This window comes from Prionailurus viverrinus, chromosome A3, assembly GCF_022837055.1.
Source record: "Prionailurus viverrinus isolate Anna chromosome A3, UM_Priviv_1.0, whole genome shotgun sequence".
NCBI lineage: Eukaryota > Metazoa > Chordata > Mammalia > Carnivora > Felidae > Prionailurus > Prionailurus viverrinus.
The window spans coordinates 5,487,182-5,511,269 of NC_062563.1; the positions used below are offsets into that span (position 1 = coordinate 5,487,182).

At 60.0% G+C, this 24,088-nt stretch overlaps 1 protein-coding gene across 6 annotated transcripts in view; it reads left to right on the top strand.

Moving 5' to 3' along the window:
• The first annotated feature begins 2,258 nt into the window (after nt 1–2,258).
• The window catches only part of PMEPA1 (prostate transmembrane protein, androgen induced 1), a 57,108-nt gene continuing 35,278 nt past the window's right edge, over nt 2,259–24,088 (top strand). The window contains exons 1-2 of one of the 6 annotated variants that reach the window (XM_047852610.1): nt 2,696–2,916; nt 3,102–3,255. In XM_047852610.1, coding sequence (XP_047708566.1) covers nt 3,147–3,255 — 109 coding nt within the window. In that variant the 5' untranslated portion in view covers nt 2,696–2,916; nt 3,102–3,146. Of the gene's footprint in view, nt 2,278–2,695; nt 2,917–3,084; nt 3,256–17,205; nt 17,609–20,943; nt 21,994–24,088 lie in introns of those variants that run through there. The other 5 variants (XM_047852608.1, XM_047852613.1, XM_047852609.1 and 2 more) reach the window with 5 other exon arrangements.

Here is a 24,088-nt window from a genome sequence, read left to right on the forward strand (position 1 = left end):
CCAGGCACACACAAAGCTTCCCATGCATGTGGCTTCTCAAGTTTATGCTTCTTCCAGAGCAATTCTGTCCTTTCCTAATACCCACCTTAGCCGAGGACCCGTCATGGGGTGGAGCCTTCCCAATTGACAATCCTCTCCTCTGTAAACAGGAAGACCCTAACCCTAACCCTAACCCTGACCCTGGACCTTAACCCTAACCCTATCATCCCGGACAACGACATCATTCACGATGCCATTTTGCAGAGGGGGAAACTGAGGCAGTAGTGGTGAAGGTACTTGCCAAGGTCACGTGTCCCACTCATCTTTGGAGATGGCGGTTGTGACCACCATGCCTGACGCCCCACTTTTGGAACCAGGGCACAGACCACTAAACAGTCCCTCCCAGGTGCCACCATTAGAACAGCGATGTCACACTGTAGGCGCTCAATAAATGTGGCCACTGCTGTCGTCCCAGGAAGATCAACCAGAGGTCAACCTTGTGGGTAAGTTGTCGCTGTTGTTTTTTAATGAATTGAATTCACTGGTTATTTTTTGCCTGCTGGTGGTTCAGCCTCAATTGTGTAAATACTGCTTCATTTCCAAGACAATCAGAGCGCCCTGATTTCTCACTGCCAGACAGCTCAGAGCCTCTGCAAGAGATTTAGAGGACAGGGTGGTTCCTGGTGTCCTGAATCCCCAGCACCAGGGGCTGGAGCTCCTGAGAGTTTGTGGATAGAGTGAAAGAAGGAACAGGTGAAAGGGGAGGCTATGACAGTGGTCTTTTTTGGCCCAGGAGATGGGTGGGACCCATGGTTATCCCCAAGCCCAGCCTCCATTTTTAGGGTCCCCCAAGCAATGATCAGGACCCTCCAGCTTTTCCTCCAAGCTGCAGAAGCCAAATTATAACAATGGGGCACCTGGGTGCCCCTCAGTTGGTTGAGCACCCGACTTCGGCTCAGGTCGTGATCTCACGGTTCGTGGGTTCAAGCCCCACATCAGGCTCTGTGCTAATGGTTAAAAAAAAAAAGTCCAATGAAAACAAAGAAGACGAATTGGAGGAAGACGTCCCCCGACCCCAGATCTGCTGGCGAAGTCCATCCTTCCTCAAGGTTGGGGCTGAGACTGTCCAGCCCATTGCCGGGACGCCCGCCATACAGGCCCTGAGCACGGCCCACCTCCCGGTCCCCAGGGTTGGGCACAGCTCCGAGAGTCAGCTTCTCTTCCCAAATGATGGTCGGTGCCTTTGAAACTCCCTCTGTGCTGGACACCCTTGGACCCCTCCATAAACCCCGAAACCCCCAATCACCCCTGAGCTGGGGTCTTCCAGAAAGTTTTCTGCCTGCCCTCTTAAGAGAACAAGAGACATCACTGTGACCAGCTGCCCGGAGAGATGTCACCCACTCCCCGGGGCTGGCTTTCTCAAAGTTCTGCAAGTCTCTGGGCGGGTTACCGTCTATTAAAAGGAAATAATAATTTTTAGACACTCCTCCTACCCTCACCCAATACAAAAGGAGCCTCTGCTCATGACTAAACTCCAGGAATTGAAGGGATACGTGGAAATGTAAAGAAGGAGAAAAATATGGGGGAGGGGGGAGGGCGGGGGTGCAGCTACCCCAGGGACCTGGCTCGTGTGAGAGACATGTGTCCTCTTTCGTATAGCCCTAAGCAACCAACTCCCCAGGCCAGGCCAGTTCCCACGTCTGGAAAATGGGGATAAACCTTTCTGCCGGGGGGAATAGGTATCAGGTTGAGTTAATATTTGGTAAGTTTCTGGCACAAGGTAGGCGCTTCACAAGTGCATGTAAACCAGAGACTTAGGCAGAGGTCTAGGAGAGGGCACACCAAATTGTGGAGAGTTTGGAGATGTGCCAGGGAGAGGGCCTCTGACGTAATATTTTAATATCTTTTTCACCAGGAGAATGTGTTCTTGTAGCACTCGGGTAATTAAAACTTAATGAAATAAAAGTACACCCCCGCACTTCCTCGCCCACCTTTGAACTCCGGAGGAGCCCCCCCCCCCCCCCCCCCCCCCCCCAGCCAGCGGCCCCTCGGGCAGCAGACAATGGGAGTGGATTCGCCCCCGGCCCTGCGGGCTGGGACATTACACAAGTCCCCGACACGTATTTACATGACAAGGGCTCCCGGGCGTTTCTCCGGGCTGTCCGGGGCGTGTCTAAGCGAATTCCAGTCTTACCCAGTCGACCTCCTTGGGGTCGGGTTAAAGTGCGCAGGGGGCGCAGGGGGCTAGAGGCCCCGTGAGGCCGCAGACCTGGAGGCGGGGAGTTTCCTGCGAATCAGGTAGGGAGCCATCGGGAGGACTCCCCCCATCTTCTCCAATTCTCCTACCCGGAGTCTCAGGGACCTCTTTGTGGCGGCGGGGGGTGGGGGGCAGGCTTCCCCCCAAACCCGGGTCAAGAACCTCGGGGGCCCAGAACGCAGCCGCAACGGGCGGGGCAGGGGGGAGGGGGTGGGGTGAGCCCGGGACGGAGTGTGTGCCGGGCGGGTGTTCCAAACTGACCCCAGTAGGGGCGGGGACGCTACGCCCCTCCTCCGCCTCGCCGGTCCCGGGTCTACGCGGGCCGCCTGGCTCTGGCCCTTTAAGAGCCCGCCCCCTTCCCTGTCACCCCGCCCCGCGGCCCGGGGAGGGGGGTGCGGGGGAACCTCGGCGGGGATTGGCGCAGCGCGCGCCCCCTCCCCGGCCCCCGCGCGGTGGGAACCGGCAGCCCCGTCTAGCGCTGACGTCAGACCGTCTGCCTGCCTCCGACCGCGGTCTCGGAGCGAAACCCGATCTCCTTGGACTTGAATGAGGAGGAGGCGGCGGCGGCGGCGGCGGAGGCGCTCGGCTGCGGGAAGCCAGCAGCGGAGGCTCAGCCCAGGCGGCAGCGCGCGCCCCGGCTGCCGGCCCATTTCCCGGACGCCACCCGCGGGCACTGCCGACGCCCCCAGGGCTGCCGAGGGGCGGCCGGGGGGCACAGAGGAGCGCGGCCCCGCGCACTGAGTCCCGCGGCGCCCCGGGAACTTGGCGGCGCCCCCAGCCCGGCGAGCCGGGGTGCGCCTTCCCCGCCGCGCGCCTCCTGCATGCGGGGCCCGAGCGCCGGGCGCCGGCCGGAACCCCCCCCGGCCGCCCCCGTGCCCCCTGCGCCCCGCGCCGCGCCGCCGCGCCGTCCATGCACCGCTTGATGGGGGTCAACAGCACCGCCGCCCTCGCCGCCGGGCAGCCCAATGTCTCCTGCACGTGCAACTGCAAACGCTCTTTGTTCCAGAGCATGGAGATCAGTGAGTGACCCCGCGCCCCCCTCCCTTGGGGCCCCGTCGGGCGCGGACCCCGAGTCCCCGCGCAGCTGCGGGCGGGGGCCTGGGCGGTGCGCGCCCCCTCGGGCCGTGCGCCCTGCGCCCCGGGCGCGCCCTCCTGGCTCGCGGCAGCTGGCGGCCGGCCCGGCTTTGTCCCGCGGCGCGGCGAGCCTGGCACGGCCCCCGCTGCCCGCGCCCCGCCCGCTGGGACTCGGACCCGGGGTCGAGCGGCGCGGAGGGCGGCGGGGCGCCCGGCGCGGGAGGGCTGGGGCGGTCGGATCCGCGAAGTTTCCATTTTATTTCCCTCAGGGGCAGTCTCGATGGAGCAATGAGGCCGGCTCTTTATCAACTTTGGCCGGGGGAAGGGGGGGGGGTTGGCGGGCGTGTGAGACACTGTCTGGCCTGCGGGGTGTCTGGGGCCCCGGGTGTGTGTCTGGAGTGTGCGCGGCGCTCACGTCTCGGTCTGTGTGAGCGGGTCTCCTTGCGTCTGTGGAGTGTGCGTGTCTGTGTGTCTGTGTCTGGCGCGTCTCCGTGTCTGTGTGTCTGCGTTGCGGTCTGTCCCGGGAATATGAAGTCTTCCTGTGTCTCCGCCTGCGTCCGGCTCTGGGTGCGTCTTTTGAGTGCGTGCATCTGTCCGGGGGCTCGGGGGACCATTTGTGCCCAGGTGTCTGAATCCAGCCAGGGCTCGGCGCTGGTGGGTCTGGCCGAAGGTGGATCTGGAGTGTGTGTCTCATTGTGTGAGTGTCTGTGTCCCCGACGCACCTATAAATAGCCTCTGTCTGGACAGCTTGGCTCAGCCTGGCTGGGACCGTGGTTACAAATGAGTCAAAGTTTGGGGCTGTCTGTGTTTGGGACTGCCTTGCCCTGGAAGGAGGACGGAGGACGGAGGCGAGGGTGGGGAGGGGGTGTTTGAAGATTGGTACCAGCTCGCCCCACACGTCCAGAAGTTCAGACAAATAAGCCTCAGATTGCCCGTGCGTAGCCCACTCAGGTGGGGGTCGGGCTGGGTGGGGAATGGACTGCCACTCCCTGGGGTCTGCCTTCTAACCGGTACCCTGTCCCCCAGCCCATCCTCTGGGGGGGACCTCTTGCCCCTCCGGGCTTCCCGTGTCTCCGCCCTCGCCTCTCAGCACCCCAGGCAAAGGGAGCACACTGCGCTTCTCAGCAAGGGCCAGCCTCCTTCCAGCTGGGACCTGGAGAGGCAGACACCACTGAGCAGGGCAGTCACCGGGTGACTCATAAGCCAGTTTCCGCAGGCGGCTGCCACAGTTGTGGCCCCTGAGCCTGTACAGTGAGGCACAAGAGGTAAAAATAGCCCGTGACCGGCCCTGCTGGGGCAAGCTGGCCAGTTGTGGTGGTGGGTCCTTCCACCCGTGACTCCCCCACCCTCCCTCCAGTCCAGGAATTGAAAGCCTTGTCCCCCCCCACGCCCCCGCAAGGTGCCCCAACCCCCCCCCCCCCCCCCCCAGGTGCCCCAACGCACCAGGCCAGCGAGGTGCCTGGAGAACCTGCCAGAGCCAGCGTTTGCGGAACTGAGTTGCATTAAACCAGATTGTTTCCCAAAGGCCCTTTGTGAACTCAGGAGGCTAATGAAATGCACGGGGATATTATTAAAATATGTTCGCACATGTTTGGAGAGAGCCTCGCCAGTGCTGAATGGATTGCTGCTTAAGTACCCTCAGTGCCTCATTGCTCCCTCTCTTCTGGAGAGCCGCCTTAGTGGACTCCCCACGGGGGGGTCCGCGCTGTTGTGTCTAACTTATCATTATGAGGACTGGGCACAGGCGTTTTGCTCTTGTCCTTTGTGTGGAGGACTTTTGAAAACATGCCTTCTTACTCCTGCCCCTTCTTGGGCTGTTCAGCCCTGATGATATTTTGGCTGACACCGAGGTGGTGTTCAGTCCCATCGCCTTCGACCTGTGCGCTTCCCACGGTGGGGCTTCTGAACGGGACCCTCGAGGGGAGCCCCTGGAACCCTGGCCTGCTCCAGCTGGCCCCAGGATGGGACATGAGTCACCGTGTTCAGTGTGTCTTTTACACACGGCCCCCTACTTACTGGAAGAAAGCCCAGGGCAGGAAAGGAAGTGATCTTTAAAATGCACGTATAGTATAACAGTTTGTTGGAAGTGCTAATCAGATCTCCCCCCCCCCCCCCGCCCCACAAAGGGTCTCGGGAGGAAGCTTTCAAGGCCTGGAGGTTCTTCATACAAGAAGATGGGGAGGAAAAATTGAAAGGTGGAAGGAAGGCCACATTTCACAGGACAGGAGTTCAAGACGGTTTGCAAATAGGACCTTAAAGATGCATTTGGAGCTGGGCTGCACAGGGGCGTCCGGTGACTTCCTTGTAGAGGAGAGGAAATTGTTCTTGGTAGCTTCCTCAAGCCACTCGAGTTTCCTCATCCGAAAAATGAGATCCTGATGGTTGAAATTTGACATTCCACCATGTTTTAAGATGGGGCCTCTGCCTTCCAAAGCCTGGCTGGAGGCTTCAGGGTCAGCACTGGCTCCCCGCCCCTCTGATAGTGCTGGGTCGCTGCTGTGGGGGTCTGTTGCCCTAGATTTCAGAGCTGGGTGGAGCGTTGGCCAGCTCAGGCTTTATAGATGAGGGAAGGTGGCAGTGAAAAAGCTTTGCCCCGGGTCCCCAAGCCACGCCAGACCCAGACCCCGGAAGCACACACACCGTCTTCGGAACTTGGAACTTGGGCCCCACGGTGGGTCTACCTTGGACTTGGGGTTGGAAGAAATCAGCAGCATCCCCGTTGCACCTGGGAGGGTGGGAACCGGGCTGTGTCTGGGGAAGCCAGGTCTCTGGGATGGTCTCGACTTTCATAAGATACTGCCACCATACTCCGGGGTCCCCCATCCACCCTGAGAGTCAGGAGGTGAGGGATGCTTTCTGATGGGAATGCACTCTTCCCAAGACACCCCACAGAAGAATACGCTATTCTTTAAAAAAAAAAAAAAAGCCAGGGGTCTTGGGGTTAAAAACAGCCAGCTCAGGTGACAGCCCCCAGAGCCGACAGTAGGGAGTTGGCTGGGCGACTTTTCAGGAAAGGATTCCTCGCTGCACGTGTGTTTCTTGACATTCTTGTTGGCCTCTTTACAGGTCTGTGTCTCGTAGAAATTAGCCCCTGCCTTTCTCTTCCAGCTTCTGCTGTGGCTTTTGGGGGGCAGACAGATGCCTGGACAGACTGACTTGTGCCATGCAGCTCTTGGTGCCCGGACAGCATGTCTGGAGGGCCCTGCCCCAGACCCACCCTGGACCCCTGCCAGTCACTATGGTGGCAGCTTTGTTCCCTAACACCACCAACGTCACTGAGCCTCTGGTTCCTCTTCTCCAGCCAGTTCCAAACAGATATCCCCCAGACTGGAGACTTGGAGGGAGTCGCCGGCCAGGAGAAAGCCACCGGCCACCTGGTGTAGTGATGTCTCAGATCCAGGGTATCTCACTCCGGGCACTAGGACAGCCTTGGGGTGGGGGAGGGGGAGGGTGCGTTATGTGCTGGGTATCGAGCAGCACCCTTGGCCTCTGCCCACTAGATGCCCATTGGAGTGGGATTCTACCCCCCACCCCCGCGTCAAGTTGTAACACCCCAGCAAGTCTCCAGGCTTCACCAGATGTCCCCTGGGGTGGCGGGGCAGGGGGGCACATTGCCCTAGCTGAGCGCCTGCCATTTTAATCAAGTATTAGTTTTGTCCGAGGGGCTTGGGGCGGGGGGGAGGGTAGACGTGAGTTGCCAGAAACTGAACCTCGGTCTCGTTCGGCGAGCGGCCCCTGGGGAGGCCGATGGTCTTGCTCAGAGTTGGCACCCGCCAGTGATTCCCTTGGCCTTTACTGAGCGCCTGTTATGTGCCGCGCACTTGGGATGGGGGCTCTGCTGGAGATCCCGGTTTTCGTCTCGGATTTGCGTTCTTTAGGAGGAGAGACTCTGGCATCGTGCGAGCTTGGATTTCCGGACTCGGTTCTGCCTGTGGCCGACTTCGTGCCGGCTACCCCGCGGGCTGCCTCAGCAGGGACTTTTACCCCACGTGTTTTCTGACCGTCCCGGGTTTAGGCTGAGGTGCACAGGGGTTGAGTTGAGACCGGATGTCAGGGCAGACGGTTGGCCGCGGCTCCCCGGAGCTCTGGGGCAAGCCAGCCATGCCAGCCAGTGTGACCCCAGGTCAGGGGCGGGCTTCGTGTCCGTGAAGGCACAGAGTAAGTCATTGCTCCGGGATGCATGCACGCAGACCCGCACGCACGTGTCCGTGCATATCCGGTGCACCCACGGCCTTGGGCGTGCACACACACATGCACGCACGCGTGCACACACAGGCCCAGCCGCGACCACTCTCCGCCTTCCTCGCCGGCCTCTCTGGGTTGGGAATGGTTTCCCCTTCTGGGCATGTAAGGAAAACAAGGCCAAGTGTGCTCGCGTGCGTAGCGTGCCCTCTGAGCTGTGCAAATTTATGCTCTCTGCCTTGGAGAGAGAAGGGGAGTGGATGGGTGTGTGCAGCTGCCCAGGAGAGGAGGCTGTTGGGGAGGATGGGGCGGCGGCAGCTTTTTTAGGACATCAGGGGGTGCTCAGCCTGGACACCTGCTGTCTCCGTGTCCCGGCCCAGGGCCAGGCCGCGTCTGGTTCCGGTTTGGTGAGTTGTTAAAATGGAAGAAAGTCTCCTAGAGGAGGCGCCTCGCGGTGGGGTCCGCAGCAGAGGGTCCGCGTGGCCTTTCTCCTCATCGGACTTTGTCATCCAGAGACGGAGCTCGCGGGCAACTCGGGGTCTGGGGTCCTGCGCGGAGACAAGGAAGGCTTTCACGGGGAACTTGGGAGGCTCTCCTCCTGCCGGCCGTGGACGCGCCGAGGAGGCCATCAAAGCCGAGGGCCTGTTTTGTGCTTTCTGAAAGGTGTCGTGTGCACACGTGCATGCACGTGTGTGTGCGTGCGCGTGCCAGGGCACGCTTAGGGGCACGTGTGGGGGCCCCGTGGGCCGGCATGCCCGCTCCTCTCGGTGCCTGGCAGCAGTGAGGATGGCCCCATGCTGTGCCCGGGGCTTCCCGAGGCTGGTGAAGCGCCTGGCGGGCTGGGAAACCCAGGTTTCTCTGGCGGGGAGGGGGCTGCAGAGCCCTGGGGGTGTGAGTCCCGCCCAGGGGGCAGCCCGGCCTTTCCGTTTAAACGGGGAAACGGACGGCTGGAATTTGATGGAAAACGCCTGACAGTTCTTTTTTTCTCTCACCTCGAGGGCCCCACCGAACCTGCTCACAGGCCCGATCTCCCCCCGGGGCGCAGTGGGGCTGAGGGTGCGACGGGGGCCAGAGGCACGGGCCTCACTCAGCGCTGCTCCAGAACCGACTGGCCGTGCTTTGGCTCATCTGGAACGCAGGAAGAACAACGGGTCCTGCGTGCTGGGGCGTTGTGACGCCTGCGAGGTTACCGTCGGGGAGTGGGGTCCGGTGTCTGCACCGCTCGCTGTTCATGCGGGTTGGCGGTAACTGAGGGGGGTCAGTCTTCAGCTACCCACTCTGCCCTGTCCCCTGGCGGTCACTGGCTGATGAGGAGGCCTTCTCCCTCCTGGGGGCTGGGGTGCTGGCACTCGCTGGGATGTTGGAGTCAACGGGCGTGTGGGGGGGGGCCGTGACCCTGAAGGTGGAGGTGCTTGAATGTGTCACTTTGCTTGTCCCTGCCAGGCCCACCGCAGAGCTGGCTGGGAGACCCCCAGCAGACCTGCGCCCCCAGGAGGAAGCCCCCCACCGTCTCCTAGGGACCCCCGTGGCAGCTTCGGAAGGGGGAGGGGCTGCATGGGGCCGTGAGGTCAACAGCACCGTGACATCCAGATGCCCCACCAGGTCCAATGCAGAAGACGACCCCGGAAACTAGGGATGGCTTGGGGTTCCTCTTTTCCTTTTTGAAAATTAACTGCAGTTTTTAACAAGCGAGGGTAGACAGGCCGTGAGCCATCAAAATAGGAGCCTGATCTCCCCCCCCCCCCCGCGCGGCAGGTGGGGTGGGGTGGGGACACGTCTTCTGCTTGACTTCTCCCTGCAAGTACACGTGACCTGTGTCTTCACCGCTGCCCTGCCCCCTCCCAGGTGAGCGGCGCCCCTCCGTGAAGTCGTGACAGCCAGTCTCCCTTTCCCTTCGGGTGACACCGCAGACGTCTCTGGGTCTCGTCAGGGCCTTGTCAGGTGCCGGTGGAAATGTCTGTCACCAAGCGGAGAAGAGTCCCAGAAGGACTTGCTATCGAGAGCGGGGCCTTCAGTGCCCCCCGGACGGGCCCGGGAAGGGGTGGGGCGTCCCCAGGCTTTGCGAGAGAGCCACAGAACGGCCGTACCTTCTGTCTCCAGGGTGACTACTGGCTTTTTGCTTGCACTCCGTCTCTTAGTTGTATGTGGGGCACTTCTCATGTGCCGGGTGCTAGTGACGCATGTTTCTCCGTCTTAGAAACAGCTCCGTGAGCGAGCCATTGCTGTCCCCACTTTCGCAGCTTCGAAAATGGGTTCAGAGAGGGTAAGGCACTTGCCACAGGTCCCAGAGCCAGGAACTGATGCTCTGGTGATTCAGACCTGAGCGCCTTGATCCTGGTTTTCCCCCCGCCCCCCTCGACACCACGCCGACTCCCTGAGCCCCAGCGTCGCCTTTGCAAGGGTCGACACGGCAGCGGCGGCTTAGATGTTTTCGCAGGACCGCAAGCTCACGTGGGACCGTTCACGAGGCAGGAACGCTACCAAATCTCGGGTGCCCCGTCGGGTCTGTTCTCCCACTCTGGAGGCACATGGGCTGTCGTCCGTCGGCCAGGTGTGTCCCTTATCAGGCTGCCCGAGGGGCTGGCGTCTCTGTTTGCGTCCCCAGTACAGCCCGTCCGATGTTGAGGCAGGAGACAGGAGATCGCTGAGGGGCCCAGGGCTGTTCCTGGAGGGACCCTCTCTGTTAACCCTCCCCCGAATTCCAGCCTGCTGGCTAGGTTATGAAAATGCAGGCCTGACGGGGGCGTGTGGGGCACACGCAGCCCCCTTTGGGGGCCTCGGTCACACCGTGCCGTCCCAGGCGCTGCAGATGTCAGGACAGCACAGACAAAACCCTGCCCCCCGGGAGCTGCCCGTCTAGGGAGCAGACAGAAAGGGAGTTTATTTCCAGAAACGAAAACGGGGGGCAGGGGGGGCACTCTCGAAGCCCCTCTCAGGAAGGCTCCCCCAGGATCCCAGACGCCCTGTTTGGGCTCCGAGCACCCTGGGGGGCCTCCCCTGTCACACCCGTCGTGTTGGGTTGGGTGGTGTGTAATCGGTCGTCCCCTGCGTTGTTTCTGGTCGCCACTGAAGGGTTGGGGACCCTGCCCGTTTTGCCCAGTGTATCTCCCGAGCCTGTAGAAACCCCGTATGTGTATGAGGGAGGGGAGTGAGCATGGGCAGGGCGGGTGGGCGGACAGGAAGCTGAGTCCCAACTGGACAGGAGGCAGTCAAGATAAAGATTCTGAAAACCATCGGGGCGAACGCACCGTCGGTCTTGAGCCTCGACGGGCATCTCCGCAAGATGCAGGGAACAGTAGCACCTACTTCATAGGTTGGTAAGACGGTTGCTGAGTATGAAAGGCGCCGGCTCGGTGTTATTTGGAATATTATTTGGAATGCGCTGTTTGGGGCAGGAACTGTGCCTTGGCCTCCTGGCTCCCACCGCTCTGTCAAGGTCAAAGTCGCACCGAGGGGCAGGTGCAGCGATCCGTTGCACACCTGCTTCCCCTGCTTCTGCCCCAGTTGTCCCGGGAGGTCCCGGGAGGTCGCCCCCGGGCTTAGAGTATCGGAAGGACAAAAATCCCTGGGGATTTGTGAAATAGGGCGGGGACGCCCGCCCCCTGCCCCCGGAGAAGTCCCCTGCTTCAGGCCTGGAGCGTTTGGGGGCCGCTCTCCCACCTGTCGTCACCCCCCCCAGCGAGGCTTGCGTTTGCTCTGGTGCCAGGTGCCAGCTTGACGAAAAGAGTTGGCTGCTTCCTGTGCCACCTGTGGAGGTATCGGGGGTCGTGGGATCTTCCCGGTGTTCCAGCAAATTCTAACACGTGTTTGTTTTCCGTTGGGTCACTTGGCTGAGAGTCGGTGCCTGCAGCAGTATCTTGGGAGAAGCCTCGGGAAACGTCGAGTCTGAGTTTCTTTCTTCGCCTTCCGATGGATCGTAACTAAAGTCCGCGAGCGTTGTGTCGGGGGGTTTGGGAAATAGCTCTACTTGCAGAAAAGAGTTTTAATTACTTGGGATCTGGATGCCGGATAACGTTTGCTTCTGGCCTCTAGGAGCCGGCTCTCAAAGTTCCGCTGTCCACTAGCCACGCTTGCCAGAGCTCCGTGGCACACGGCGTCGGGCTCCCCCAGGCTGGACGGACGCGGCAATAACCTCGGTCGGTCGTGCGGGCCTTGTAAGTTGGGAGAAGTTGTCCCAAGTCTTCTGTCCCTCGTGTGCACTTCGGTGGTGCTGGGGGCGGGGCAGCCTTGCCGAGCCCGGTGAGGACCGATACAGCTTTTGCAGGCTCTTGGCCCGGAGTAGATGCTCGATACGCGGTGAAACAGATGGCGAATGAACGGATTTATGGGGTTCCTCACGTGCCCCTGTGACTGCTGGGCGCGTGCGGTGATGTCTTCTGAACTGCTGACATATGATGGGGTCTGTCTGGAGCAGCTCCCAGCCTTTACTGTCACCAGTGGGGAGTCATCGATCCCTGGCATGCGGGTCACATCCGCATGTGGGAGAGTCTCTGTTGGTCCTGAGGTCTCCAGGAGATGATGTTTCCATCCCTGGGCTTGGGGGAGGCGGTAAAAGTGACATATCCAGCCGTGGATTTGTTTGAGTGCCTGTGGTTAAGGACACAGGAGTGTGGGGGCGCCTGGGGGGCTCAGTCGGTGGAGCGTCCGACTTCGGCTCAGGTCATGATCTCGCGGTTCGTGAGTTCGAGCCCCGCGTCGGGCTCTGTGCTGACAGCTCGGGGCCTGGAGCCTGCTTCCGATTCTGTGTCTCCCTCTCTCTCTGCCCCTCCCCCACTCACACTCTGTCTTTCTCTGCCTCTCCAAAGTAAAGAAACGTAAAATAAAAAAAAAGAATACAGAAATGTGCGCTTTACTACATAAAAACACGTATTTTTACATATATAAAAGAGACATATTTTATGATATAAAATATGCAGAATGTTTTCTGGCTGGGAGACTTTTTTGAGGTCCCTTGACCGGATGCCACAGTGGTGGCCCTGCCTCCCGCGGGTCTGCTGAGGACTGAGCCCGAGCCTTCCCCTGGCTTTGCCCCCGGCTCCACCAGGCAGGTGAAGTCAGGGTTCCCCGGCTCCGCCTTCAGAAGCAAGAGAAGCAGGGAGCTGAGAGAAGGGTTCAGGTGCATTTGGGGGAAAGCAAACTGCCCTTGCCCCCGGGTCGTTTTGCCCACAAGGGTCTGACAGCCCTGATGGGGGATGCTTGAATACTTTCCAGAAGCTGTCCGGGAAGCCTGGCCGACAAGGTTGAACCCGGGCCCTGTGTGTGTCGGTGTGGGTGTCGGGGGGGGGGGGGGGGGGTAACCCGTCTTTTTTTAGGGGGGCCCAGGACTTGCACGGGACCCCCGCGCACGCTATTCCTTCATTACACCCTCCATTCGATAGTAGCTAAAATAGCTTCGCGCTGAACTGTCTGCGGTTGACGTCGGTGTAGAGATCGTGTGCGCGTTTGGTTCCTGTCGACGCCGTGTCGCAGGATCCTGGCCGCAGAAGAGAGAATCTCTGTCACGCGTGAAGAACAAAAAATAAAAGTTGAAAGCAAGATCTTGACTGAGACTGTGGCTGTACGTGCTTACTTCCTGTACCTCGCTTACGCGGCTGCGCGTGTTGAGGATTTCGTTAAGGTCTTAACCCGCCAGAAGCCGGTGGAAAGTGAGGTCCCTGGGAGCCCCCCGCCCCGTTTTACAAATTCCCGGGTCGATAGGCTGCCCTGCGGGACCCGGTCACGGCCTCGTTGCCTTCCTAAAGACGATTTAGTCGGTAATAATTCTGTAAACCTATGGATCAACTTTGCGCAAACACCCTGAGTAAGTTCTTTGTTCTCTTCTCTCTACTTTCTAATTGGTGTCTGTAAAAGCCAGAGGTTTGGTCTTGCGGAAGGCGTGATTCATTTATTGGTGTCTGTGCCGCCCCGTTATCATTCAGTCATTTCAGAATGCCGTCGCGGGGAGCCTGGAGTGATTCATACCAGGCTGAGCTTGGCGGCCGTCGGGGTCACGGCCATCGCAGGAAACGATTTTTCCTAATCTATTTATGGGAGGGGAGAAGGAGGTGGGTGTATGGAGATGATGGAGAGGGTGTCAGTTACATCGGCGAACGGAACCGATTAAGTAACACCAACAGGCCCTTTGCTGCTGGTGATCGTTAACGCTGGAGCACAGCTAAGTGTGTTTGTATCTCAGGTGTATCTCGCCCGTGTTTACGGAGCCCTGTTCCCCAGCGGGCCGACACGCGGGGACTCCCGCATCGGTGTCCTGGAGCAGAGCGTCCTTTTAAAGGCACCAATACAGAGAATGTTGCCATTAAAAAAAAAAAAAATCCATCGACTGGGTCCACCCATGGAACAGTTTATACATGTCTAGGCTTAAGGGTCAGAGGCCAGTCCCCACCCTCCCGTCCTTTCTCGAACAATGGCGATTGTTAGATGTTTGCAGTTGTGGAGTCTTTCGTGACTCTGCAAAGTTTGGGGACTTGCGCGTGAAGCTGCTGTTTTGCTTCATTTTATTACTTCACTTTTGGCCCTAAATAAAATTGTCACTACCCTCCCATCTAGAGGCTAATTAGAGTTGCTTGCTGCGTGGCCCAGAGGTGTAATTATGAGCCCAGCTTCCAGTTGTCCATGTAAATCCAGGCCCGGCCTGCAGGTGCATCATCCTGTAGTTGAGGAATATTCCTCCCCGCTTCTCTGGCGACGCTCCGTCTGCGTAACTCACTCTGCTGGATCCTGCCCTCTGCATCACCGAGTGAGGAGGGCCTGTCTCTCCAGTTTGGGAATCCCCAGCTCCTGTGACCCTTGAGCTGTGGGAGAACCCAGCCCATGTTCACTGAGCGGCTTTGTGACTTCAGGGTGTGGACAGGGATGAGTGCATGGTGGCCGGTCCGGCACTGCCCTTTCCTGCCTGTGACGTTGCTAACCCATAGCCGCCTCCGCTCCTGCTGGGTTCTGACTTTCCCCCAGGGTGGTCCCCTGTCCACTCCAGTCGGGGCTCAGAGAGAGCTCGACCATGACGTAGATGATTCTGTGGAAGGAAGCTGGGAGTTGTCTGTGCAGAGAGGTGGGGCGGGGGAAGGGACAAGGGCTACAGGGCTCCCTCCGAAGTGCAAGACAAGTCCTGGGCAGCCCCTGCTGTGAGCTCTAGGAATGTGCCCCCCCCCCCCCCCCCCCCCCTGCCGCCACCCTTGGGTTGCTGCAGCCCCTGCCTTCTGTTCTCAGGCTTGGGCCCATCTCCAGGCTCGTGCTTGGCGAGACCCCATCCCTGTTGCTCCTTAGCTCCCCGACAGCACTCCATTTGCCTCTCTTTAAAATCAGGGTCACAGGGGCGCCTGGGTGGCGCAGTCGGTTAAGCGTCCGACTTCAGCCAGGTCACGATCTCGCGGTCCGGGAGTTCACGATCTCGCGAGATCTCGAGTGATCTCGCGTGAGTTCGAGCCCCGCGTCGGGCTCTGGGCTGATGGCTCAGAGCCTGGAGCCTGTTTCCGATTCTGTGTCTCCCTCTCTCTCTGCCCCCCCGCCATTCATGCTCTGTCTCTCTCTGTCCCAAAAATAAATAAATGTTGAAAAAAAAAAAAAATCAGGGTCACGAGCCCGCATGTCCCAGAAGCGCCTCCACTTTGCCTCGACAGCCTCTTTCCCCTTGGACATCATAGCATTCCTTTACACTCTAGCGAGAATGAGCTCTGGACCCTTTCCCCAGAATAGACTCAGGCGAGGAGGGCTTGGGCTTGGGAAGAAGAACCAGAAAGAGGAGAGGCTGGGAGGCAAGGGCAGTGCTTAGGGAGTGGGCACCTGGTGCCAGCAACTTTGTCCATCTGATCGTTTTCTGAGTGTCTGCAGTGACGTTGTGGCTGCTCCTCGTGCCCTGCCTTACTGTCCTTGTGGCAGCCCTGGTTTGCCCCTGAGGAGGCGGAGCTAGGTCGTGTGCTACAGGTGGGAGATGGCTAGGAGCAGAACGGGATTTGAACTTGGGCAGCGGGGCTCCGATCATCATCCCCTTTGCCCACCATCCCCTAAATGTCAGAACCACCTGTCACCCACCGCAAGGGTGTGTCCTCTCTGTCTTTGCCCTCGGGATTCTCCCGCCACCTTGTTCAGGCCTCTCCTCCACCTCGCTTCCTGGGAGGGTCACCTGGCCGCCGTCCCTGGGACTCAGGCCCAAGAGAGCAGGAATTTGTTCAGCGCTGAGCCGCAGCTGAAGGGAGAGAGGGTCACCGTGACCCGTGGGTGCTGGGCAGGGCCGGGGGCTCCTGAGACGGCGTGGAGTGAGCCTAGAGAACATCACGGTTGGAACGTCCCTCCTGCGGCCACCTGGGGGCTCGCGAACCTGACCCTCAGGTGCACCCCAGGCCGGGCAGCCGGGATGCAGAACCCTCTGGTTGGTTCCAGGGTGTGGCCGCAGGGAAGCTGAGGCCCAGCCAGGAGGAGGAGGAAACCAGGGCCGGTTTTCAGCCCAAAGCCCTTCTGCTAATTGGAGGCGAGCTTCTGTTACTGTTGTCCTCGCAAGGACGCCCCCCACCGACGGGAACTCCGTGCGCCAGGACGGCGCTGCCTCTCGCGTGGGTCCCGCCTGGGGTCAGCAGCAGGACGCAGGGTGTTCTTGACGCCTGGCACAGAGCAGACCCGGTGGTTGTGTTCTGGACCAGGTGCTTGAACCAGCTGAGGGACCCCTGAGGCCTCCACTCAGCCTCGGGGGCAGGGGCGTCGCCTGGGGTTGGGTGGGCATTCGGCATCCTGGCCTCTTGTTCTGCTCCCCACGGCTGGCCCCATGCGGCCCTGAGCCTGGGCTCCGTGGGACCTGCCCGCAGCCTTCACCTTCTGGGCTCTCAGGGACCCGTGGGAGGTCTTCTCCACCAGAGGTGGCACCCGCCTTTTTGAAAAGGTTTCTGGGGGCGCTTGGGGGTCTCGGTCAGTTGAGCGTCCGACCTCGGCTCGGGTCATGATCTTGCGGTTCAGGAGTTTGAGCCCCGCCCTCCCCGTCGGGCTCTGTGCTGACAGCTCGGAGCCTGGAGCCTCCTTCGGATTCTGTGTCTCCCTCTCTCTCACTCTGCCCCTCCCCCCTCCTCTCTCAAAAATAAATAAACATTAAAAAAATTTTAAAAAAAGAAAAGAAAAGGTTTCTTGGCACAAGAGCTAGCGGTGGAGAAGACAGGCAGAGACAGGGCACTGGCGGGCCCCCGGTTTTGAAGGCAGAATGTTCTTTCTGGACAGGTTTCTTGTCCCTGACCTGCCCGATGAGCCCGTGCTCGGCTCTCTCCCCTACAGTCTCCTCGTCCGTGTTCTTCTCTGTAAAGTGGGCGTGATCAAACCTACGCAAGAAAGAAGACCCCATCCGACCTCGTGCACTCACTGTCCCTTCTCTTCCCTTAAGTTGCTCAACTTCCTCTGGAACCTGTTTTCCCCGCTGTGACATGTGTATTGAGGCATAATTTACAGACACAAAGTGCACGGCCACGGCATACACTGTGAGGAGTTGTGGCAAATGTGTGCATGGGACGCCTGTCCAGATTGAGACGCGGCTCCTTCCGTCTCTGGACAAGTGCCCCTTGCCCCTTTCCGGCCTGTGCCCCACCCCCTCCCCCAGGCAGTCGCTGTGGGTCAGTCTTTCCTCGTGGAGGGTTTTGCATAAATGAAGTGTCCCCCCCCCCCCCCCCGTGCACATGTGTTCACTGTCTTTGTTCCGCTTTGCTCACTCCGTCTCCCGACTTTGGGGTCCGTTGCGTAGCGCGGGTCGGTAGTGATGTCTTTTTATTTGCGAGTAGTGTTCCCTGTGTGGAGGAATCTCAGAGTTGCGGTATGGACTGGGGCAAGGGGACTGGAAATGGGCCAAGCCGGACCCAGAGGAATCCTTGTTCACTGGTGGAGTGCCAGCCGCCTCCAGGGGGAAGAGGTTTTGTAACCTGAATCTGGGCCCCATAAATGGGTCCATGAGACCCGGACGTCCGTCCAGCCCCAGCCGGGGTGGGGTGGGGGCGCTCGGGGTCGCAGCCGAGTCCTTGGAGACTCCGCAGGCCACACCTCTGCCCCAGCCTGGCACGGCCCCGCCGGCCACCGATGCCAGCCCGCCTGCCCGCCTCACCTGGCCTGCATTCCTCTGCGGGGAGTGAGGATGTGGGTGACCCCAGACAGGTATGAATCATGTCTGGGGGAGGCGGTTACTCAGGCCGGAGCACCGAGGCCGCGTTCCTGCCGGCTGACAGATGGCTTGGACCTCAGAATGCTGCTGTGGGTCCCCGGGCAGAGCGTGCCTCCCTGGGGAGTGTGGGGCTCGCACGCTGGGGTCCCCCCGGCCAGCCTTCTCTGCAGAGGGGACAGAACCCGCAGAGTGGCCTCAGATTCAGGGGCCGGTTCAGAACAGGGGTTGCATCGCGGTCGTGGGTCCCCACTTGGTCTGTAAAATGGGGGTGTTCGTGTTCTCGCTTCCTTGGGCTGTGAGCGGCAGTGGGGTTCGCTGCCGGCCGTCGCCGAATGCCTGCCGTGTGCCAGGCGCCGGGCCACGGGGAGCCCCAGAGGAGCCCCAGGGGAGCCCCAGCGGCAGCCCGTTGTTACTAGACCTGTTTTTCAGACGGGACGGGCTGACTGAGGTGTGGAGGAGAAGTCACTTGCCCCAGGGCACGCTCGTCCAGGGTTAATTGGCCGAGCTGCCCCTGGATCCCGCTGAAGCCACCTGTGTCGCAACTGCCCTGCCTCGTGAGTTTGGAGAACTCCACAGGCCCGCGGCAAACCGGTAGCCTGTGCGAAAATTTCCGAAGGCATGGGGACGGGCATTTCAGATTTCGTAGTTAAGTACTTGGGCTAATGCATGTTAAATGTGTTAGGAAAAACGGAACAACCACATCACTGATTTCATGAGTGTTGTTGAGGACCAGGCTAGGTAGTGAGTGGAATATTTAAGAACTTGAATTTTATTTTATTGTTTCAGAAAGTTTATTTTATTTTGAGAGGGAGAGAGAGAGGAGGAGGGGCAGAGAGAGAGGGAGAGAGAGAACCCCAAGCAGGCCCTGCACTGTCAGCGCAGAGCCCGCTTCGAATCCTTTGTCCTCCTCTCTCTGCCCCTCCCCCACTGCGTTTCTCCCTCTCTCTATTTCTTAACATAAATAAACTTAAAAAAAAAAAAGAATTTAAATTTTAAAATTAAAATATTTAGGAATTTTACTTCCTTGAACTGGTATCTGGAAATGGCAGAAATCTGGAAGCCTGGTTGAGAGTCCTGTTCGAAGAGGTTCCTGCTGAGGACTCCTCGGGGGTCCTGAATAGCTGCCTCCCGGGGCCTCCTGCGGAAGGGAAACACCTCGCTCTTTGGTCTTCTGAGGTCACCCAGCCGTTCGAAGGTCAGGGTTAACTCAATTCTAATGAGATCAAGGTCACGGGGTTACGCCCCCCCCCAACCCCGAACAGAGGGGGCCCAAAGGGCAAGTTCACAGGCAGAGAGTTAGGGGTGGAGGGGGTGGGGTCAGACACGGAGCAGCGTCAGGCAGGTGATGGGACTCCTGCCTCGTTCTCGGGATGGTGCTCGTGCCGGGGAAGCCAAGCCGGTGCCCGTTTGGACTCTCGGGGCGCCCCACAAAGTGTGCGGGGGGGGGGGGGGGGAGGGGGTTGCCTGTCATCCGGATCCGTGTGTGTGTTTTAACCAAGATCTCTTAAGTTCTTTTTTTGTAATGGAAAAAAACCCTCCCTAACTGAATCGCCCTCCGGTGCCTGAAACGGTTCCGTGCTTTGCGGGGTGGATCTGTGATTTATCACCTAGCCCTCCTAACGCATGTTTTTGGCTCTGGGGAGCGGGAGACGCGTTGGGAGACCAGCGAAGCAAGGGGCCCAGGTGTGTCCAGCTGGGGGGCCCCGCAGGGGTGCGTGGGCTCCTGCCAGCACCTCTGCTGACGCTGTCCACACCGCGTCACCCCTCCATCACCTGGTCACTGCTGGGAAAGCCCCCGTGACGGAGGCCTTGGGGGACGTTCTCTGGCTTGGGGTCTGGCAGAGTTTGTGCTTATGCCTACCGTTTTCAAAACCGTTTGCGTGTGACCAGTGGTGGAGGGAGCTGCTCGAAGACCCTCCCCCCCCCCCCCCCCCGCCCCGCCCCAGTGAACCAGACTTGAGCCTCCTCAGAGGCCTGAGTCCCTCGAGGGACCCACCGCCGGCGGCCACTCTGGCTGGGGTGAGGCAGGCTCCCGCCACAGAGACCTTCTCGAGGAAGGAAGAGGCCAGATGGCTCCTCCCTCGGCCCACTGGCCTTACTGGTAGGGCCGAGAAGGGCACGTGGGTGCTCGCCTCCTGGCCCTCTCCCTGCTCATCCCGGGCCCGGCCTCCGACCTGACTACCTGTCTAGGAATTTTTATGGGCAACCCACAGAGGCATTGCAGCTCGGCTGGAATGCGTAAGGTCCTGGCCGCACCGGTGGGAATGCAGGGGCGGGGGCCTGCCTGGGCTTTGTGCTGTCTCTTTGTGCCCTGATTTTTGCCTGGTTAGTTCTGGCCAGATTTGGGGTTGACCGCTTTCCCGGAGACCTTGACCCACAGCAGGGACTGAATCAGCCGGGAAAATGGTCCTGACAGCTCCTGGGCACCCCCACTGTGTCCCTGGGAACATTGCCCAGCACTCTTCTGGTGGTTGGGAACCCTACCGGCCCCCAGAGATTCCCTGTCGATAGACCCATTGCAGGGATGTGCACACTGAGGTTTAGAGGGCGCCGGCCTTAAGTCCTACGGCTGGTGAGTAGCAAAGCCAGGACTCTAGACCTAGCGGTCTGGCTCTCATGCCCACGAATATAGCTGAGTGTGGGCTGTGGGGTCCACCAAAGGAGAAGAATCGTGGCCCCTCAGGGATCTGACCTTGCCCGTCAGCTTTCAGTCACCGGGAAGGGCTCCTAGAGCTCTGCCTTTCGTCTCCACCCTGAAGAGTGTCCAGGCGAGGCCGGGAGCTCCGGGTGGACTCCGACTTCCACGGGCCACCTTGCCAGTGGGTGCCAGGCCAGCAGCCCCAGCCGGCACGGGAGAGACCGTTCTGCCTCTTCTGCATCTGGCAACCTCCGCCCCCAAGGAGTTCGCCCTGGAGCCGGAGTGGCCATTGGTGTGCCCATCCCCCGCTGGCTGCCAGGCGGGGATGATACAGCTTCCTCGGAAGGAACGAGGGTCTGAGCAGAGGAGGGGTCTTCCGGAGGAGGACCAAGTCCAGAGACACCTCGCGCCGGGGAGGGCGAGGTTGGGGCCTCTCCCCTTCTCTCCTGGCCACCCGTGGTTTCCTGCTTCTGGCCCTGATGGCCCCATTACCTACCCCTGCACCCCCATGATTTCCCGGGTACGTCCGGATGCCTGCAGCCTGTCGAGGTCCTTGAGAAGGCCGGACCCCGTGTGTCTGGAGTGAGCGGACACGGAGGACCCAGCCCCAAGAAGGGGGAGGCAGTGGGGCCCCCGCGGTGGAGCCAGACGGCCCCCATCCCTAGGGGAGCGTCCCTGGGGTTGCTTCCCGACTCGGAGCCTCTGTTTCTTCATCTGTAAAATGGAGATCCTAAGAGTCACTTCATAGGATCACAGTGGGGATCAAATGAGACAATATGTGCTTAGCTCAGTGCTCAGTGCCTTGTAAATGCTCCAGGAATGGCAGCGTGTTCTGTCATTAAGTCCTGGCAACTCCTTCACCCTTGCCACGACCTGCCTGGAGAGAGACCCTTTGTGACTCAGCCACGAGTCACAGCCCCTCCCCCTTCAGAGCCTGCTTTGGGGACCCCAGCCCAGCCCCTCTGTGGGTGCGCTAATGAGGAAGAAGAGCTGGGAAAGGAGGGTCCCCTTGCCCCGCTCCAGAGGCTGGGCGGGGTGCATCACCTGTGATTTCGTGTTCATTTAGCAAGCTTTCGGATGGGTCACTTCCCTCAACATTTTACTCCTCCATCCACGAACTCATTCGACACATTCGTTGAGTACCTACCGTGGGTTGGGCTGAACGTCCTAGAAGTATACAGCCATGAAAAAGACAAACTCAAGTGTGGCCGACAGAAACCGAACGAGAAAACCACTCAACGTACGGCACAGCTTGTGGGAAGTCCTACAGGACGAGACTCGAGAGAGGCACGGGCGGGCTGGGTGCGACGGGACCGTCTTTCTCTCTTGGTCCTGCTTTCCCATCAACCTTGTAAGTTGAGGGGAACCTGGATATGGAACTTTCTGCAAAGGAGAGGCTTCCCCGCTTTCCTGCCGGGGTGCCGATCGATCGAGAAACTTGGGGAGTGAGCCGGGGACCTGCATTTCCGCAATTTTCTAGGAGGAGATGCAGATTCAGGAACCCGGGTCCTGGATCCTAATCAGCCTTGGGCGGCAGTGACGGAGGCGGGCATCCGTGAGACTTTGGTTCCCTGAGTGCTTCCTAGGACGGATTCCTGGCAGGGGATCCCGGGGGGGGGCTCACCTGTGGGCCTGCTTTTCTGGCTTCTGCTGTTTCCAAGGAGGATCCCCGAGGACGCCCAGGGCAGCGCGCAGCACCCGTGCAGGGGAGAATGTGCAAATGGCTCGGTGCTTCTGAAGGTAAAAGGCGGCTTGTGGTCCTTATTTAACAGAATTTCAAAGGATTTGATAAATGACAAAGACACAAGTCCAAATGGCTGTCATCCCATCACGTGAAGGTGGGCTTAATTTGCGGAAAGTACCCTGCCGGTCGAGCTCCAGGCCTTTGCAAGGAAGGCTGATCAGAGAGCTGCTGGCAAAGGCTGGGGGAGATGCGCCCACGTCCCCCGCCCCCAGCACTTTTGGGAAGGGGAAGCACACGTCCCCTTCAGGCTGTCTGCTCTGTCACAGCTGCCCGGCATCTATTCCTTGGGACGGGGAAGCCCCCGTGGGGACCTCCTGCCCATCCTCTGACAGGGCTCTCTGCCCCTCAGAGTCTCGAGCTCCTTGTCTGTCAAATGGGCTGATGCCAACCGTTTCTGTCTCAGAACCAAGGTGAGAAGGACACAAGTGTTGGGCGAGGCTCTGCCAGTGCCCGGCACATAGTAAGTGACCCTTAAACCTCAGCCGCTGTGGATGCACAGCCTCACTCCCCGGGGCCGCGTGTCACTGCTCTATAGTGCTGTTTGTGTCTGTGTAATACCTCGGGCTCCCAAGCCAGACTTTCGTTCACAACAAAGGCTCCTGCTGGTAAGATAAGTCTGCAAAACCACAGATGGGATTCAAGCCTTTTTTTTCTTTTTTTTTTTTTACAGACGAGGGTCCCTGAGTGAGACCCAGAGAGGGTGCATAGGGGCCTGGGGCCACACAGCCAGCAGCCATGGCCAGGTATCCAGGAGCGTGTCCCCTCCCCCGGGCTTGGAACAAGGCCTTCCAGACTCAGGAAGACCCTCGAGTCCCTGCGGGGGGTCTCTCTGTCCTTGTCACGTCCGCCCAGGCTACACGTGGAGTTTTCTAAACTGGTCATCCTGATAAATGGCTTCTATGTATGCTTGCTGCCTGGATCCAGGGCCTCCCGTGGATTTGTTCCTTTAGTGATGGGCCGAGGGATTCCCCACTTTTCGTTTGGAGACAGCGCGTCCAGCCTTGGCAGTGACCCAGCCCGGATTCCCGGCGCGGAGCCCTGGCCACATCTGTTTTCCAGGAGGGACAGGCAGTGCGTGGGACTGGAGAGGCAGGCCCGGCTAGAGCCACCCTCGCTTCGCCCCCGCGCCCCGACCTTTCCGCCTGGGAGGCCAGGCCTCCGTCCCGGTCATGCAATGCCCCCTTCTCACGTTCAGACTGGAGGTCTAGACGCTCATGCTCGCTTTTGTTCTGCGGGGGTCAGGGGTTGGGGAGGGGCCTCAGAGAGTGGGATTCGGGCCCAGGCAGGAAGAAACCTTCCCCGAATGAGGAAGGGGGGTGGGAGTGGGCGCAGGGACAACAGTCTCAAAGGAGGCAACCCGTGGTCCCCGCCTGCCCGTCGAGTGAGCAGTCCTACCAGCAAAGCATTCCCCGATTTGTGATGGAGGCAGCTCCTGACAAACGCACTGTGAAACCCAATCAGGCTGACGCCCCCTCAGGCCTGCTTAGCCGACATCGTCTAAATAAAACCCCACAGCCTGTGCCAGTAGGTCTGGGCCGGGCTGCCAGCCGGAACCCCAGGGCCAGAGGCAGCGCTCAGCCAGGCCCGAGCCCAGGAAACTGTGCGAAGAGTTGTAGCCAGGCCACGTCTCCCGGCCTCCGCCCACTTAGGGGCCGTCTGGGTGCTTCGTAAAGGGCAGGCAGACAGAAACCTCCCTGTGGTGTGAACCTCGCAGCCATCCTGTCTGTGGCCACTGGTGGCAGAAAGCTCGGGGCCACGCTGGGAGCTGGCGCTGGCCCAGGAGGAACACACAGTCTCTGGTTTGATACTCTGCTTCCGGACCCAGTCTTGACTGGCAAGGCCTGTCACCTCTGAGAGCCTCATCTGTAAAATGGGGTTATGAGGGGGCACAGTAATTGCTCACAGGGCGAACCGGGGTGGGGATTTCGTGAGCGGATCCACGTTCCCTGCGCCGTGCAGAGTGGGTGCCCTCGCCCCGATGCCGGCTGTGACGTTGATCGCTCTTGGGGTGGGGAGGGAACACGCAGGTGCCCCTTCCGGATCTGGAGCAAGTGGGGAGCACGGCGGAGGCCCCTGAGGGCGGGCTGATGG